Source organism: Perna viridis, chromosome 4 (genome assembly GCF_037379345.1).
Source record: "Perna viridis isolate PV_CMFRI_1.1 ecotype Kerala chromosome 4, ASM3737934v1, whole genome shotgun sequence".
Classification (NCBI taxonomy): domain Eukaryota; kingdom Metazoa; phylum Mollusca; class Bivalvia; order Mytilida; family Mytilidae; genus Perna; species Perna viridis.
This window is the reverse complement of record NC_142448.1, coordinates 4784797-4804639: the sequence shown is the minus strand read 5'-3', so window position 1 is coordinate 4804639 and position 19843 is coordinate 4784797. Positions and strand designations below refer to the sequence as shown.

At 33.6% G+C, this 19843-nt stretch overlaps 1 protein-coding gene across 2 annotated transcripts; it reads left to right on the top strand.

The window, feature by feature from the left end:
- The first annotated feature begins 21 nt into the window (after nucleotides 1–21).
- On the top strand, nucleotides 22–11336 carry LOC148618521 (methionine-R-sulfoxide reductase B1-A-like). 2 transcript variants are annotated; one of them, XM_088577546.1, is made up of 4 exons: nucleotides 22–122; nucleotides 4730–4872; nucleotides 7782–7845; nucleotides 8993–11336. In XM_088577546.1, the coding sequence occupies exons 1-4, from the start codon at nucleotides 68–70 to the stop codon at nucleotides 9016–9018; spliced, it is 288 nt and encodes a 95-aa protein (XP_088433672.1). In that variant the 5' UTR covers nucleotides 22–67; the 3' UTR covers nucleotides 9019–11336. The 2 variants fall into 2 exon arrangements, with proteins under 2 accessions (XP_088433672.1, XP_088433671.1); XM_088577545.1 differs by having other exon boundaries at nucleotides 7782–7899.
- The last annotated feature ends 8507 nt before the right edge of the window (nucleotides 11337–19843 follow it).

Below are 19843 nucleotides of genomic sequence, written 5' to 3'. Positions count from 1 at the left end.
GTAAGAGCGAAAATAAAGGAGAGTTGTGTAACTAAAAGTGAAAGTAAGAGTTAGTAAGACGACGACCATGTCCTTTTGTGGATGGTTTTCAGGCGAAAAATATAGAGATCATTTTGAAAAAGGTAACATTGGTTTTATCATAGACCTGTTATTTAATTGTATTAATTATGGGTCTCTGGTTTTATAAAGTAGTTAGAGACAATTTTGAAAATAACGAAGGCGTGTAAGTTGTTCAACTTGTTGTAAACACTGTTGTGTAACATTGTATGGGAAGTCAAAAATTGGGATAATTTCTATAAAATGTATATCCTGGTTGATAATATAGTGAAGGTAAAACCTTTTAACGCTCCCGAGGAAACATTAATAAAAACAATTTTGATCAGTCTTGTCAGCTTTGAATTGATATATTATACAAGTTTATAACCTTAAAATATGGTAAATTTTGTAATGATATATGTCTTAATGAAGCATAATACCAAACATCATGGTCTGATATGTCTATGGGCCAAAATGTCTGGCATTCATAAGGAATTATTGGTTGTCATGGTCCGATATGACTTTGGGTCCATTTGTCCAGCACTGGTAAACATTATGGTTCATATAATTTGCGGAACTTCTTAAAAGATTTCTTTTATTCAATTTAGTTTCGCTTCATTCTGTTTCAATTTATATTGTTTAATTATGTTTTTATTACGATTTGATTCATTTTATTGAATTGTTTTGTTTCGATTCTTTCTTAGATCGATTATTTTCATTTTGTTTTGTTTCGCAATTTTTATGACCCATGAATTTTATGGGTTTTATTAAGTAATTTTCGTTAACATCTGGGCACCATATTGCAGACTATTATGACCAATCCTGTCTTGGAAAAGCTATGATTCAATTTGTATTTAATTATCAAAACTAGCAAATATTTTCTGAGACTGGTTTGGCTCTCAATCACATATATACAAGTATACACAAATGAAGCTGCCATCATGCTGTTTTTCAGCTCCTGAAAATGAAGGTACAAACCGGATATTGATGCTTTTTCTTGCCATAAGTATACAGAACCAAGTTGATAATACAACTATATAAAATCCTTTTCTCCTGTAAAATTTATCACAAAAATCTCAGCAACCCTTCATGGTAATAATAACTACATGTACATGTATGTCAGAATTTCTTTTTACCAACCCTCTTTTTTATGTCTGGTTAAGAGTCAGAATAAAGTTGGAGATTTAGCCATACAGTAATTCGGCCGCTTCTTGGAATTGTGCATTTCACACCCACCCAGTTTGATTGTGGATTTATTTTCATATGCTACAAAAAATTTTTCAGTTGTATAATGGGATCATCCCTGTTTTCATCCTCTATGTCATTTGTGTCTTTTAACTCTCATCAATTATAACATTCAGTCATTTTGAAATTTGAACACATTATTCCTGTGGATATTGCAGAGGGCCATATCATTTTTGGAGGTTTTTGCCCTCCCCTTTTGGAAATAGAAATAGTTTTTGCGATTAGAGTTATTGGCCTTGAAAGGCAGACAATGATGTTTTTGCAGTTTTCAGCCAATATTGTGAAAACTATGATAGATAGAAAATAAACTTTCAATTGATAAAATTATTCTCAAGGTAAGGCCTACTAAAGTCTCCATTGGGTGAGACCTTTTATAAGACCGATTTCATAATTTTATTGGATTTTGTATGAAAACTCCTGCCTGCTTTTCAATCAGATTTCAGATATCTCAATTTTCGATTTATAAAGGGTCAAAGGGGCCACACCCCAGAAAATTGACTTTTTAGCTCACCTTGCCAAAGGCCATGTGAGCTATTGTCATCACTGGCGTCCATCATCATTGTCATCTGTCATTGCCATTGTCATTAACAATTTTTCAAAACTCTTCTCCTCTGACACTACTTGATCAATTTGAACCAAACTTGGTATGAATGTTTATTGGGGTATTCTGCATAGAACTGATGTGGGGATTTTTGATCCATTTAAAAACATGGACACTGTTACTAAAAATAGAACATAGGGGTCAGAGAGTAGTTTTTCCCCATATATCTCCAAAACCGTTAAGTTTAGCCAAATTCTGACTGTGAAAGTGTTTAGCATGATGAGATCTATCTGTGGTCAAATTTTCATTTTGATATGTTAAGCCATGTTGGAGTTATTGCCTTTTTTTGACATTTTTTTGCTATTTTGAATGTTACTTCTTTCAAAAATCTTCTCCTCTGACACCACTTGACCAATTGGAACCAAACTTGGTATGAATGTTCCTTGGGGTATCGTGCATAGAACTGAGTTGCTCATAAAAATCAAGTCTGGGGTAGACAAACGAGGAAAGGAAAACTATGACCCGTTGAATACATCAGTTTTCATGGTGCTGATGGATACACCATAACAATCCACGAGTTCATGATGACAACCATAAAACTTCTGTAGTAATGACTTCAATCTTGTAGCAACATAACCCTGTTCCAGAAGCCTATTTGTTAGAGTAACGCGATACAAAAAGTCTGTGTAGTTTCGGCAAGCTCTGGCATAACGTATGAATTGTGATATGAACACTCCATACGCAGGAGCCGAAGGGATGTTGCCACAGATGAAAGGAAAGTTGACAATTCTGAATGAAAAGTTATCACGTTTGTCGTAAAGTTTGGTCAATAGTTTTCCTTTACCATCGATTTCTAAGTGTAGGTCAAGATATGAGGCTGACTTCACAGTGTCTTTAGTATCCTTTATCTCAAGTTCTTTTGGGTAGATGCAATGTATCAAATCCCCGAAATTAGGATTGTTTAAAGATAATACATCATCTATATAGCAGAAACTGAGATTGAAGGATCTAGCCAAACGATATTCTTTCTTTCTGATCAGATCAGCTATAAAGTCAGCCTCATAAGAGTGAAGGAATAGGTCAGCAAGTAAAGGAGCACAATTTGTTCCCATTGGAATGCCGACCGTTTGTTGAAAAACATGTCCACCACACTGGACAAATATGTTGTCGATTAAAAATTCCAGCATTTTGTAAACATCTTCCTGTGTATATTTGGAAGATGATTTGGAATTATTTCTTACAAAGTATGAGGAATCTCTACCAAGAACTATATATTTGTATCTAGGTGTACCATCTTTTTTGGAAAAACAACGATTTTTAACTGAGTATGGGGAATAGAAGTATACAGTGTTGAAAAATCATAGGTTTTAATGCTATTATATTCAGATAATAGTCTTGAACTGATTGTCTCCAAAAGATCTTTCAAATTTTTCAGGATCCACATTGAATTAATACCACTACGGGAGTAACAAGTGTTGTGGTAGGACTGTAGACCCTCTTTGACAGTTAAAAGTTTTGAAAGAGGTTTTTGAAAACTATGATAGATGATAAGAAATTTTCAAAAGCTGAAATGGTCCTTATGATAAGGCCTACAAAAGTGTGCAGAGATCAAAGTTGTCAGATGACTCCTTTTTAGAATTACTGCTCTTGAAAGGTGAAAAATTATGTTTTTAGCAGTTTTCAGCAATATCTTTAAAACTGTAATTAATAAAAAGAACTTTCAATTGATGAAATGATCCTTATAAGTCCTACGAAAGTCTTATTTGAGTCAAAATTATCTAGACAACTCCTTGTTAGAGTTAATGCCCTTGAAAGGGGAAAGTTGGGCAGGTGAGCGATTCAGGCTCTGGGAGCCTCTTGTTTATTTTTGGTCCGATTTTTAAAATTTTCATTTAATTTTTGATTTTTTGGCTGTATTGTGTCCAAGCCAGTTGTTGTATTCATAATGAATGTAAGTCCCTATGCTTATTAAGTGTGTTTACACTTGTCCCAACTGTGCAGGGTTCAAGCACCGTGATCATATTATTCTGCATTTCGCAAAGCTCTTTATTTGCTACATTCTGTCCAAAACCAGTTGTTGTGTCCATAATAAACTATGAGTCCATATGCTTAAGTGTGTCAAAATGTAATATTGTGTCCTCCCAAGTGAATCAAGTTCAACGTGCTGTGGTCGTTCTTTATTACATTTACGAAATTTATGCTGGGATCAATTTGGAATTATGGCCCAGTGGGTCAAAATAGAAGTAATGACCTCCAAATTCATTTATGAGTTAGGCAAAGAAAAATGGCTTTAAAGAAGTACTCAGACTGCATTGTTCCCCTTTCTATGGTCCATTTTTTAATAATGTTGACTCATTTGATTCAATTCTATGGGTTATTTTCAATTTGTGATATTGCCCCCACTAAAATGATTCCTACATATATATGTAAGGCAGTCAGAGAAATTGTAAATAACACAAGGTGAATAGGACTCAACATACCAGTATTGACTTGTGACAACACAAACCTGAATGTGAAGGATTAGATTCTAGAGCAGTCTTACATGTCACTTAAGAATGAGTATATATAAAGATATTAATAGACTATAACAACACATATAATGAGCAAAATTTTTCGGTCAACTAATGACCTTCTTCAGTGCCTTACAAAAACTGAGTGTGTTGGGAAGTAAATGGTCTGTCAACACAGCTTACTTTCTAATCAGTTGGATATCTGTGACGTATTAAAATTTTATCGACAGTTAACAAAGATCTTGAACATTGTGTTATAGAGACATGTTTTGTGCTGATCTTGAACATAGTGTAAAAATATAAAATAACACTGTGATGATAAGAAATTGTACAAAAAAAAAGAAGACCTTAATGTTTTTATGTGGATGTAAATATATAAATATATTTATAATTTCAGGTCTGTATGCTTGTGCAAAATGTGGGAATGAGTTGTTCAGCAGTGTATCAAAATATGAGCATTCATCACCATGGCCTGCCTTCAACAAACTGATCAGAGAAGATTCTGTGCAAAGAATTCAGGAAACTAGAACAGCTGTTAAGGTATGGTTCAGAAAAGCTGTCATAGTGGGACAGGAACCTGACAAAATATTTCAAATAATGATACGAGCACCAAATATTTTTCAAAATGTTTGGTGAAAAACTTTTCATGTGTCATCGCAATTACAACTGCAAAAAACTGTGCATTGCAATCCAGGTTTGTAGCACTTACAATTACTGGGGCATTGTTTCTTCCAATATGGCACCCACACATTGTCTTGTCTTTTCCAACCTCATTTATCTGGAGGCAGTAATTCCATCATTCGATTCAAGGACTGACCCCAAGTATGACCTGCTTGCAATACAGCAGTTTTACATGTTCTGTCTTTGCAGCTATGGACGGTGGAATAGGGTTATATAGCTTTTGCTTTTTTCGTGCATAAAGATAAAGGTTAGCTTTGTTACTGTCGTTTGTTGAACTGGAGCAATCATACATAGTAACAACTAATACTTCAATAATACTGATACAATCAGAACCAATTTTTTACATTGATGAGTCACCTCCGTCATGTCAGACATTCCAGGCTTGCCAATATGATTTTTTCCCTATTCCAACAAAGGCAGAAACTGTATCACAGCAGGCTCCTATAAAGGTTGCCAAAAAGGTAGGTTTCTTGCCTTTGGTTCAATAGATGTAGCAATATCATAAATAGGAATCCATCTGAAATCTTTCCCCTTTCTGAATACAATCCAAAGTTGCTCAATATCCAACTCAGCAAACACCGATATTCTGATAACATCAGTAACAGGAATGACTATCATAATGATATTGCTACAATTAACCGGTGTGTCCTTTGCTTTGTTTTGTTTTCATCACATCTTAAAAATGTGTTCCATCCCTTAGGAAATTTACTCAGCTGTAACTATCTGTCATCCACCCATGCCATATTTTCTCCTGGTTTCCCCCTTGAGACTGTCCTCATGATAAACATAAAAAAAAACAATAGCAATTCATGCATGCCATTGTCCACAGTGCTGGATATGGGGCAATATTCCTTCATCAGTATATTCATCAAAAATTTTGCAAGGACCAGGTTGTCTTGAGTTGACAAAGGCTGCCCTATCTATTATCATTGTATCTGTTGGCCGCTCAGTCACTGGAACATACAACTCGTTCTCTGAAATTGACATCAACTGTGACTTACAACCAGAATTGATAGATCCATTGTGGGACAATGACGGTTGTTGTTTATGGTCTTCTTGCATTGTCTACTTTGGTTACAGTTATCTTTCAGATTTGCTAGCTTTGATTTAATAGCTTTAGAATCTTAAAACATGAACAATTATAACAAGCTGCGTCAAAATATATATAACAGTGTTTGAGACTACCTGTCCTAAACTTTTCAAAACAGATTAAACATTTTGTATCATAGAAACATCTGTGACTTTAAAAAGGGCAAGGGATCATCCCTTTACCACCTTTAATTCTTGGATAGACTTTATTTATGGGATTCGACTAGGTTCAATGGTGTTGTTCCTACACCAAGCATGATCATTCATTTAGCACCATTAAAACTTCTGTGCAATCCAACATTGAAAAAACATGCACCTTGTCCTTCTTTGCACAGTTTTACCCGTGTTGGCACACTCTTTCTATTCGGACACACACCTTAATCTGCATTGAGACTAATCAAGGTGTATGAGAGACTTTTTTCAAAGCTGGTACTAAATCCCATGTTGCACCAGTTTGATCTGATAGTGTGTGTAACTCACTCGTATATGACATAATAATACAAATTATAAAATGAATGCAAGGTAAATTTATTTCATACTACACAACTGAAAAATGATAGAACAAAGTAAAGTCAAATTTAAAAAAAAAAGAGGCTAAAACTGTTATATTTAAGCGAAGCCTACCAAAAAACATCTATTGTACTAATATAAAGAGGTTTAAATATTTCACAGTATTATGTTACATTTTTACTAAATTTATTTCTCTCTATAAGATGAAATAAACACATTTAAAAAGTATGGGGGAAAATTTGAAAATCTGAAAATTTTTGTTTTTTCAATATTTCTGCTTTTCAAGAAGACAAATATGTATTGTCATACCTTAAATAGGCATTTTATGCATGTCCATCATAAATTCAGAAGGCTTAAATTCAATGTGAGCTCAAGTGTGCAAAATAGGGCGAGTAGATATAAATTTTTATGGAGCCATCCTGTAATTGGATTGCAAAGTTTGAACTTTTTTGGTAAAATGGCCACATGTGCAAACAAAAACAACATGAAGCGACTATGTTTAGATATCTGTAATATCTCTGTACCATTGAAAAACTGGAAATCATTTGAATAATAACATCATCTGAACTTAACTTGACAAAAAGACTCTTCTTGAAGAAATGGAAGATTGGTTTTCACCACCATTTTCCAAAGTTGGTTGCCGTCTTTAAAAATATAAAATCGAGGTGGCTCACAGTGTTATTTCAGCAAGCATACAGTAAGGTATAACTGTGCAAAATTTGGTGTTTGCAATGTACTTTGAAATATTTTAGTGTAATTCTGAGGTTATTCGCTCCACTATAAAGGTATCTATAGTATTATAGTACTATAGTATAGCTGATTCATAGTAGAAACGTGTCATGGTTCAATATCTTCACTGATTGTGCAAGTTTTGTTTTAGGTTTTACATGTTTTAGATTCACATTTGAATTTCAGCTTCTTGTCAGATTCAAGGAATGTTTATTTGTCCCATAGATGATATCACTTCCCTTACTTTAATTACTGTGAGAATTTAAAATGTTTCAAGCTTTAGAAATTATAAAACTATAAGCTTAATACCTGTCAAAGGTAACATGTATAAACTTCACTGTAGCATGAATCAGCATAAGGTTTTAGTGTAAATAGTGTTATGTATTGATCAAAATCTTTTGAAATTTAGCTGTATTGATACTTCATGTGTTATTCTGCAGATTTTATGTGGTAAATGTGGCAATGGACTTGGGCATGAGTTTCTAGGAGATGGCCCTCAGCAAGGTCAGCATCGCTACTGAATTTTCAGCGAGTCTCTTAAATTTGTTCCTAACAGCAGTAAGTAGTGCTGATTATATAGGGAGTGTCATTATGTAATAGAATTGTTTATTGATGCTGATGTCCAAGCACATGACATATAGGAGAGGTTGGCTTGCAGTCTGAATAATGTGTCAGGACTGGATCACATGTATTCAGGCTGTTGCTTCTGTGAGCTAGCACATTAAGATTGCCTCAGCTTGTTGAACTTCTTCAATTCAGGGTCTGTTCAATTGGTCCTGACTCCTGTAATACATGAAATTAATGCCATATGACACTCATCAAACTGAGAACAAGATAATTTTAGTAGACTATACTTTGTAGGAGACTTTATTCTTAGTGAAATTCTAATTTATAGTCTCCAGGATATGGAGACATGTTAAAATACATTATTACATCTAGCCAACAAGTTATCTTTCCCTCCTACACTTTTCAGTCAGAGAGGGTTGCATTTATACATCCTGCAAACAAATTTGGGGGAGGGGTATATATGAATCTCCCCATCTGCAAGTCCACATTCCTTGTAAGAACAACTCGTCCTAAACCACTCATAGAATTTTGATCAAATTTTATAGGACGGGTGAGTATCATATGTAGACATGCATGAAGGAATGTAAATACTGTTGGTTACTCCAAAGGGAGATTATCCAAATTAAGGGTTTATATGTTAAAACTTCGCAAGCACAACTCCTCCCTCAATGGATTTTGATGGAATTTTACAGGAAGGTTGGATATGATTCCAAAGAGAGATAATCCAAATAATGGGTTTTACATTTTGAGAGTGCAACTCCTAAACCCCTCAAGGGATTTTGATGAAATTTTTTAGGAGGGTTGATATCATATGTAGATGTGCATGAAGGAATATAATTACTGTTCAACTACTCCAAAGAGAGAGATAAATCAAAATAAAAAGTTTTATATCTGAGGTATTTTGAAGCGAAAGGTATTAATCCTACCTATACTTCCACATGCAACACATATTTAAGATGACCTTAAAAGGGAAAAAAATAATTTATGATAAAAAAAACAAAGAAACATAAAAAAACAAAGAAATTTAAAGTTAAAAAAACAAGAAAAAGAATCAGAATTGAGACACTGTATCCTTATTTTTCAGAAGTGAGAGACATTTCTGAATCATAAAGAAGACATAAGAAACTTACTAGCTCTAGACCAAGACAGTTACCGGTATTCTTCGATTATTTTGATGAAAATGAAAATGAAATGGTCCATTTTAGAGATAATTGCCTTCTCTTTTCAAGTTCTTAGGATCCCTTGACATAAAAATGTAGTGTAGTGAACAAGTGGATATTTGTAAAGGTTATTTGTAAGTCCCTACTTGTTCTTTACATCTGAATTACTGATGGTATTTATCAATGGTATACAAGTCTATTGTCTTTATGTATTTATGCTGAAAGGCACTTTATTATCAAACATGTGATGTTGTTTCTTCTTTGACCTACTTAACTTAATTTATCTATAAATTCAAGGAAACAATGACTTTTTGAGTTTTACATTGGAAAAACCAAAGAAATTCAGTCAAAACACTTATGTAAATGTTATGTTCTATTTATAGTCTTGGTTTCTTGGCTAGTTATTAAGAGTAACTGGGTTACTTAGGCCATTGTAGAGCTTGTGAAGTTACTGAGCCCAAGTCCTAATGGAATAGCTTAGTAATGGAAATTCCTCTCCATGGTTGGTGTTACTCAGTTATTTGACAGTCCTTGTTGTCTTTAACTCTAATCCTGATTTGTTTGGTTCAATATGTGATATGTTTTCTACCCAATAATAAGTAAATTCTGTTTGAAATTGCTATGGATTGCTGTTTTCTATAATTACTTGATATTTTTGGATTTCAGCTTGTATTTTGAACATCCCAGACTCAAGCTTAAATTTGGTATATCATCTAATTTGTTTGAATAACATTAAAAAAAACTATTATTCAAATGGTACATTATTTCCCCTTCTTTTGATAAAATATCTATACATGAAGGTAGATCAGACATTTGTTGTTCTGACATGTCTACTACCCGATTTATACCCAGATTAAGTTAATAAAAACATAGGAATATAAGACAACTCAATGATTTTAACTTGAAAAAAAGAGTCTGGGTTTGCTACATATGCATTCATAACAAGAAATGATATCAATACAGATTTTTTTTCAAATGAAGAGATCTATTTTCAACTTTTATCAGATGTTAATGATTTAATGAGGTGATAGATATAAATTACATGTAATGGGACATGCAGTGAAACTTGTGTAAACTGAACCCAGAGTAAAATTAATCTCTGTCTTTACCATATATCTTTCTCCTTTTCAGTTTCACTTTATTTTGACAAAATAATGAATCTGAGTCAAATCTACAGACAGATTTTAATGTACAGGTATAATATACCTGGAAGTGTTTTTGTTTTTTTCTTCATTTTATGGGAGATTTTCTGGATGAAGTGAAAAAAATAATACCATGAAGTATTAATCTGTAGTATTACTAGGTTATTCTTTATTTTTATAGTTCAGTTTAGGCAAGGTTATGTTTTATTGGGGTAAGAACTGTGTTTACATTCTGCTTTACACAAATGGAAAAACAATAGTTTCATGTTCCCTTTGATGTCTGTAGTTCCCTTACTACTGTTAGTGGTACATTGAATTCAGTGTATTGGTTCAAACATTAGGAAATAGTGGTTTTATCTTCCCAAGTGCTCTGTGTAGTCTCAACAAATACACTTTTGTACTTTCAATTTATAAACTTACATTACATTAGTAAAGTGTAGAAAACGCTACCTAACAAACCATCCTTTTTTGGTCTTCAAATGCTGTATTTTTTGTAAAACAACAATCTTTTCTGAATTTAGTTCTGTACTTTTGAGAAAATCATACATTTATCTTCCACTTAAATCAACCAAATCATACAAAATCAAGAACGCTGGTTCTTGCAAAGTGCCAATTCTTGTACAATCTAAATGATTTATATCTGAAAAGCACAAAACTAAATGAAAAAAAAATAAGACTGTTTATGTGATCAGTAGTAACTGTTTCTTAACAAGATATAAAACTGAATTCTGTGGGTTTTTGACATGCATGATTTACCTCCTGTCTTTTCTTTTTTTTTCTTTTATAAAGATTGCTACTTAAATTGTGTTTGGTTACAGCTTGATAACATTTTCCGTTTGGGCTCTTTTTAAGATATGTTTTTAACATTTTACAATTTGCAAAATTATACACCAAACTTGACTGGTTATGCAGTCAAGTTGGAATGCATTGCTGAAGTAAATTTCAAACCACTTGAATTTGTAATGTGCACGTGTGAACTTGTAATTCAATGTTTTTATTGCTTCAGTTTTATTTTGGATATTTTTTTATCTCATTGTATATTTAACTCAGGTAATTTGTAAATGCATGCAAGTCTTTCATTTTATGTATTTGTTGAATAAGTGTAGAAAATACAATCAAACCTTCATATGTCTTTTTTCTTTGCTGCCAATCCCATTACATAAATAGGTTGAAAACAAAATTGTCATTAATTTCAATAAATATAGAAAATTACCTTTCATTTACAGGACGTTGAAATGATACACTGTAGTTCAGTGCCTTTGGTCAGGTCAGTCAAAAACTGATTGCAGTTGCCATACTCTTTCTGCAATTGAAATGTAAATGAAGTGGATCTCAGTAATATACTGCTCTGACTTACGTTATCTGTAGAGAACTTTTTGAACTTACATTGAAAGTGGATGGTCAAGGTTGTATAAAACAAGTTTAACCCCTCTGCGCCTGTCCACAGTCATGAGATATTGGTCGTTAATGTTTATTTCTATCCTTGTATTACTTGCATTACTAGTTTGATTTTGAAGAATTGTCATCGTTCTGTTACCCTGAATGATATTACTTTCGTTATCGGGACGTAATGGCGTGTTTGTACTTGTTGAAGACCTTTTGGTGATCTTGAAAGTATTTATTATATTGTATTTAGGTTATACACTGGTTAATTTGTTACGTTTCACTATAGGTACCAGTATCGTATTGCATATCCCTGAGTGGGTGTACGTCAAAACATGGATGCTATAAAAATATAGTGCATTTTCTTTTTGCCTCTCTACAAACTAATATTTTGTCAAAAGATATGAACAATGACTTATAAAATAGAGCAAACATCACACTGTAAGATGAAGAACTTTTTTAAAAGAAAATCTAACATAATATCATAAAAATGTTCCACTGAAAAGGTTGGTTTGGTGAGTGCAAAACGAAAGTGAAAGTAGGGAAAATGGCTATTTATAGTTCGAGACTACTTTTCTGTCCGATCTTCGTGGACTCACCCTATTTTCTTTGCGGGAAATTATTTTTTCACATGTCCTTAGAAATGCTACATAAGTGAAAGTTTTATTGAATCAATTTACATATTTTTTAAAAAATCCTAAAAATATGCACTTCACTATAGAAGTCTATGGGAAAATTAATACGATACTGAAACCTATAGACTTGTAATGAAATAAAAGTTACAGGCCAATGGTTTCATCATATCCGGATCTATTCTGACAGAGCCAGTGTTTTTGTCAATATCAGACTGAGGATAATAATGATTTTATTTCCAAATTATAGGACCATATATGAGGCATGGTTGACAATACAAAAATGGTGATTCATACAAAATACACGATTATGTAACACACAAAATAAAGTCATGTAATTGCATTTCTTCAAAGTAATGCGAATCGATTTAAACAATTATACTCTTCTTAAAGTGTTTCTTTTTACCTGCGTTGTTTTATAGGTTTCAAGAATTACTTATCCTTATTTAGCATGACGATGATGCCCTATAGTGATCAGAATGTTCATTCTATGATAAAGCATGACTCATTCTTCCGTACATTTATTTAAGTGCACGTTAATCCCTCAAACTGACGCAGTCAGTATAGTTTCGCTTTTTACCCTTTGGCCTTAAAGAGACGCAAGTCACCTGATCGCAATTGGCCAAACTGCTAACTTACTGGCGTTCGAAAAAAAAACTGAATTGAAAATATGAAATTGCGTTAGAAAAAAAACAAATTGTGTGCCATGTGTTATTTTCTTGAAAGAAATGTAGAAACTTAGAAGTAAAAAGAACAACATTTTACTGCGTCGGCTATCTTTTTTTTAAAAGATAGTACTTGTTATTAATGATGATATGATGATGTGCTCTGTCCTTAAATTACATACATGCGAACTGTAAAATTGACTATAAATAAACCAAATCAACGCTGTTATTTTCCCGCTTTTCTTCACCTTATGCTTTCGTTTATTATCTTCCCAAGTTCTGTTTACTCTTTTTTATTTGCTCGTTTTTTTTCGTTTTCGCTCGGTATAGCGTCTATCTTTTTAAGGTTAGGTGAATTTTCTCTTTCTTTTCTCTTGCGAACCGCCGCAATAGATTCTGAATAAGTCTTATCATTCTTCTATTGTTTTTGCTTCCCATTTCGTTTTTGCTCTCGACGCTTCGTAATTCCAAACCATCTTCCAAATATACACAGGAAGATCTTTACAAAATGCTGGAAATTTTAATCGACACACCAGTGTGGTGGACGCGTTTTTCAACAAACGGTCGACATTCCAATGGGAACAAATTGTGCTCCTCTACTTGCTGACCTATTCCTTCACTCTTATGAGACTGACTTTATAGCTGATCTCATATCTTGACCTACACTTAGAAATCGATCGTAACGGAAAACTATTGACCAAACTTTACGACAAACGTGATGACTTTTCATTCAAAATAGTCAACTTTCCTTTCATCTGTGGCAACATTCCTTCAGCTACTGCGTATGGAGTGTTCATATCACAACTCATACGTTATGCCAGAGCTTGCCGGGACTACGCACACTTTTTGTATCGCGCTAGAATTCTAACAAATAGGCGTCTGGAGCAGGGTTATGTTGCTACAAGATTGAAGTCATCACTACAAAAGTTTTATGGTCGTCATCATGAACTCGTGGATCGTTACGGTGTATCCATGAAAACTGATTTGTTCAACGTGTGATAGATTTCCTTTCCTCTTTCGTCTAATCCGGACTTGACTTTTTATGAGCAACTCAGCGAGTGTTTCTAGAAAAGCAGAGGATGCTTACCCTACCGGTGCACCTGGTCCATGCTCCTTGTTTTTAGTGGAGTCCGAGTTGCTCATTTGCTTTTGTTACTTTGTGCGTATGGTTTTACTTACTTTATAATATTTGTTGTGTATGTCGGTTTTCCATGTCTGGTCTTTGTCCCTGGATTAAATTCTTTTGATTACCACTATAACCTTTGTTCCCTTGATTATTCTCTCAGTTGTTGGATTTTCGAATAAACCAGCATGACTGTAAAGAATGAAAAAACATATGCTGTGAGAGACAAAAAAAAATGAGTGTGGCACCATGCTGGTATTCACTGTTACTACGTATTTATTGTTATACAAGTGACCGGTAGATTATTTTTACGGCGTACAAAAAAATCGTTGAAATCCAACTCGGAATTTTTGTTCAGACGCTACTGGGACATTTTGGCAGACCATCTTCGGGGACGCATATGAACAGAGTTCTTTGTAGTATGTAAAGCATTGCACGAAATAAGTGAATACGCATGGGAATTTTATACAATAAAAACGTAATATAATTTTTTTTGCTGTAGAAAGGGATAAACAACAATTTAAGTCGTGTATTTTCTATGTTTTTGGGGGTATTTCTATATAAAATGGCAAATGGGACATTTGGGTACACATTTTAAAAGTTTTTCCAATATTTCCAAAACGACTGAACTGACAAAAATAAGTTTCCTAGCCTGAAATCTAGATGTATTGGAATTTAGCTATAGATCGATTTTGTTGTTTAATCGTTCTCAAACATGCATATTTTTGTGTCTTTTCACTGATAGAAATTTATTTTTAGTTAAAACCCCACAAACATTCTCTTGTGATACGATTTTCGACACCTGCATCATTACTGCATCATAAGCCAGTAACTTCTTTCAAAGTTTCATTTTTTTATTCAAACAATAATTTTCGTTTCTTGCAAAACGCAATGCAGAATTTTGATTTGATTCTTCTATTATTTTCTACATTGTGTTACAATATTTTTTGCGAGTGCTGCTTTAACTGAGAAAATTTAAGTGACAGCTTTTTTTTTGGAAAAGATGCAATGCTATTGCACATTTCATGGATTTACCCCAAATCGGGGTTCTTAAAGGATCAAGAAGTATACATTTTTAATGACTGACGTAAGGTAACCTTTACTCCATCCATGAAAAATAGTTTGTCGTCCCTGCAGGAGAAACACTGCTTCAAAGCTTTTGGAAGACGAAAGAAACACAATCACAAATCGATCTAACCTACCTTAGGTGTTCTTATGAGAAATATTTTTTCTTTGTATGAGATACAGTATGTTCAGCAGGGTTCATAAGTAAGTATGTCATTACTGGATCAGCAAAGTGCACTGCCAAATACCTTTTTTCCCTGCTTATTTCTTTCTTTACGACTGTAAAAAATTATAATTGTCCAAAATTATTGTGATACTGAGATCTTGCTTAAAGGTGTGATACACTAATTGTTGACGACTTTATAGTGATCTCTGATTTGAATCATACGCTGGTGCTCGTTTCACATTATCTGTGATATTTGGTTATTTATGTTTTTTTCTGTTGTGTCTATTTTCCTTGTCGAGTCGTCGTCCTTGGATTATGTTCCCTTTGATTAACCATTCGAACCCGGATTAAATTGATTTCCATTTTTCCATTTGCTGTATAAGGCATCAATCACATATCAATTTGAAATTCTTACTTAGAATCTTAAACCAAAATCTATTATTTTATAAAGTAGCATAAAATGTTTCAAAATGTCCGCTCTTTATACCACTATTCATCAGCCGCTGCTATCTCCGCTCTTTAGGTTACAGACCACCAATTCAACCAATGAGCATTTGGAACGTAGGCAAAAATAGTCCTACGCAGAAATTACCCCTGTTCCTCATAGTGCTGTGAAAAAAGTTCTCATCTTATTTAAAAAATTTAAACAGTTTCTGAAAGGAAAAACATTTCTGTACATTTTATAGGTGCATTTTGCTTCTTATGATGTGAAGCCTAATCTCCATAATGATTTTTAAATATACCCCTATCTTGTGAAAACACTGTGATTTCCCATGCTATTTATAGACCCTTCACTTCCGGTGACCAGTACTGCACTGCAAGTCTGCTAACCCCACATGCCATTCTGAGGATTGTGAGCTGACATATGTAGAATCATGCTGATATATAGTCCTCTGCAGGTTAAAGTTAAGGTAAAGTCCAGAGAAACCATTGAATATTGTGAAATTAGCATAGAAGCCTATGGAAAGTGGAATTAGTGGTTTTTAGCCTTTATACCACTATTCATCGGCCGCTGCTATGTCCGCTCTTTATACCACTATTCATCAGCCGCTGCTATTTCCGCTCTTTATACCACAATTCATCAGCCGTTGCTAAAACAATTTTAACTCGACGCTCCTTTTCTACAAATGACGGGAAACGCAGGTATACGTACCTTTCCATGCGCAGAGAAAAATTAATGTCAGGATCTTAAAAACTCCCGATTCTTTGAATTTGCATAACTATCGGTTCAGTTTTGTTTTGTTTTGTTTTTGTTTTTTTTATATTGTGTTAATATATTCTGAAGGATCCATACCAACGACGCCTCATAGCTGAGTCTGAAAAAATATACTAACTAACTTCACTGACATCTGTCACAGAGGGTCTTCAGTCTTACCACCATACGTGTTACTGTCAGTTTAATGTGGATGCTAGCAAAGTCGAAAGATCTTATGAAAACACTCGATGCTATAGCATCAAGTATGGAACGCCTAAACTGTCTGATGAGATACACATTTGTTTATGTGTTGTCAATATTAAATTACTTGCTGTGGTTTTATAATTTAATAATTTTATAATTTATAATAAGACGTTCTGCCATTTCGTCTTTACGTTCTGTCATTTCGTCTTTACGTTCTATCGTTTTATGATTACGTTATGTCAACATATATTTACGTTATGTGGATTTATCTTAACGTGCAGTGGTTTTCTTATAACGTGAGATCGTTTCATCTTTACGTTATGTCGATCTCTAAATACTTATGTGCATTTTCTTTTCTTTACGTGCAGTGATTTCTTCTTAACGTGATGTGGACAAAAATTTCATGATGACGTTGTGACCCCGGAACTTTTTGATCGTGTAAACTTCAAATCAGTCCGTAAAAGGCAAAATAGCCGATTGGAAAAATGCTGAACGAAATACACCTGGGTAGTCTATCCAGTTACCCTAGAGTATTTATTATATAGTGAAAAAAAAATAGCTTATTTGTTATTTACGTTCAATATTATCACAATTGATACACTTGGGACTCTGTTGATGACTTGTGGCGATTTTCGTAGTCAGAATATATATTTTTGTTAATTCCAAAAACATGGGGAGTTCTACTCCCGCGAAAATTTGCATAAATTCGGCTCTACAAGTTATTGCGTGACTAATTTTAATTTTCTACATCAATAAATCACCAAAACTAGTTTTCAAGAAAGAATTTTCAAAAAATGTTAAAAATATTACCCCTAACCCTAGAAAACTGGTCTCAGTATCAAACATAATTCTCATTCACAGCATACCGACACTGTGAAACTCATATTTTAGGCATTCATAATTAAGATAATGATGTTCCTAACATATCTGATCAATTAAGGCGCTTAGATTCTGCTTTTTGGGTGACAATTACAATCAAATCGGAAAAAGGGGAATTTTCAGAATTTCAGAATTTTCTTCTATATCATCCGATATTGACTTTTTTCAAATTACCGTAGGCTCATAAACTCATGGACTAATATACCAAATAATCTGTTTTCAAAATAATGAAATGTTTTATTGATAACATATTTGTCCAGTATGGTGGATATGTTTTGTTTTTTTTATCCTTCAGGAAAAGAAAAACAAAACAGAGGAACTTCCCAACTGTTTTTGAACACAACACAAAATAGTGTCCATATGTACTTCCTTTCTTCTTTCAAAATGAGTAAATATGTTTCAGGCAATTATTCAGCTTAAAAATATTCTACCATTACTAAAAAGGTAATCAAGATCTAGTTTTCAAAAAAATAAAATTGAAGATTTTAGACACACACAACAAAGAACATGAAATAACCAAAATAATACATGTACATTCAAAGTAACAAAGGTAAATGAGCAACTTGGAACATAGATCAGGTGCACCGGTAGGGTAAGCGTCCCCTGTTTTTCTAGAAACACCCACCGAGTTGCTCATAAAAAGTCAAGCCCGGGGTAGAAGAAACAGGAAAGCATATAACATTTAACAACTTATCTATCAGACTTGTCATAAGTTAATAAATATTTTATGATTAATAAACAGGATGTAAAGACCAGTGATTTTTACCAGTAAAATTGGCAGAATAATTTATAAAAAGTGTCTGATTTGAAAATTCTTCTATCTAGAAAATTATCTTATTGAGCTGAAATTGGTTTTATTTGAGTATAAAACAGTGTAGGAATACACACTGTTCAAATAGTTTTTGAATGTTATTGAACATTATTTTTTGAACAGGTTTAAACAAATTTGTAAAAGTTGAAATGGAAAAAAATATTTGTGTTACTGTTGAAATAATGATTTACAGATCATACGTCAGAAACTACAATTTAGTTTAAACTTTTAAGAAAAAAAGATAATTCTAAATTAGATGGGAAATGTAAAATTAAGATAACAAGTTTATTTTACATTATTTTACATCAAGTAATCTTTGAAATTGACTGTGAATGATACTAAAAGACCTCCAGTTTTACAGCACTTTTGATTTCACATAAAGTTCGGCACTCCGCTTCTACTCCGCTACTGGCTGACTTTTTTTGTTAATTTTTATGAGGCGGATTTAATAGCTGATCTTATCCTAAACAAAGTTTACGCAGTTACCGCTATACAGAGGACGTTTTGCATGTAAACAATTCTATATTCGGGGAGTCTATTCATCGCATCTACCCGAAAGAGACAAAGGATATTACAACAGACAACGTTAAAGCAGCCGCATATCTTGACCTACTCTAAAAGATCGATGGAAAGGGGAACTCCTGACTGAACTATACAGCAAATGCGAGGGCTTCTCGTCGCCAACGTTCCTTTCATCCGTAGGCGTCATTCCTTGAGCACCTTCGTATCATAACTCATATGTAATACCAGAGCTTGCCGAAACCAGAATTGAGACAGGGCATCACTACACAAGTTTTAAGGGTCTCCATCAAGAACTCGTGGGTCGAAAGGGATCTATTTGAAACGATTTGTTAACCGTGTCATAGTTTTCGTCTTCCGTCTACCGATGAACGTGACATTTTATGAGCTACCCCGCGGGTGTTTCTAGAAAAGCAGAAACTTACATTACCAGTGCAGCTGGTCCATGGTGCGCAGGTCTTAATGGAGTCTGGATAGCTCTCTTACTTTATTTTGTGTGCATGTTATTTAGTATCTCCATGCCTTTTCTTGTTTGTGTCTATATTCTGTGTCCTGTTATTCCTGGATTACGGCAAGTCGTTATCATATTTATTCGACAGTTAAGATATTTCTGGTCCATGCTCCCAGTTTTTAGTGGAGTCCTAGTCGCTCATTTACTTTTATTACTTTGTATGTATGATTTTAGTTACTTTATGTTCTTTGTTGTGTATGTCTGTTTTCCATGTCTGGTCTTTGGCCCTGGATTACATTCTTTTGATTCCGCTAGAATCTTGGTTCCCTTGATACTCTTATACATATTTATCATATGATATCTTAAAGTGCATGTAAAATATCTCATATATTACGTAAGTTATCTTATATTTTATTTCAGATATCTTTTATAAACGTTTCTATAGATGTCTTACACAATATTTAGTACTTATATGTTGCATTGACGTTGCGCAAGTTATTGGTGGTACCAATGAGCGTTTCAAGATGTCGGATATCGATA

What these genes read in the sequence shown, in the direction of transcription:
- LOC148618521 (XM_088577546.1), top strand. Translation starts at nt 68, where the DNA reads ATGTCCTTTTGTGGATGGTTTTCAGGCGAAAAATATAGAGATCATTTT. An exon ending in TAGAGATCATTTTGAAAAAG is followed by an intron (nt 123 to 4,729) that starts GTAACATTGGTT and finishes TTATAATTTCAG; the next exon opens with GTCTGTATGCTTGTGCAAAA. An exon ending in AAACTAGAACAGCTGTTAAG is followed by an intron (nt 4,873 to 7,781) that starts GTATGGTTCAGA and finishes GTTATTCTGCAG; the next exon opens with ATTTTATGTGGTAAATGTGG.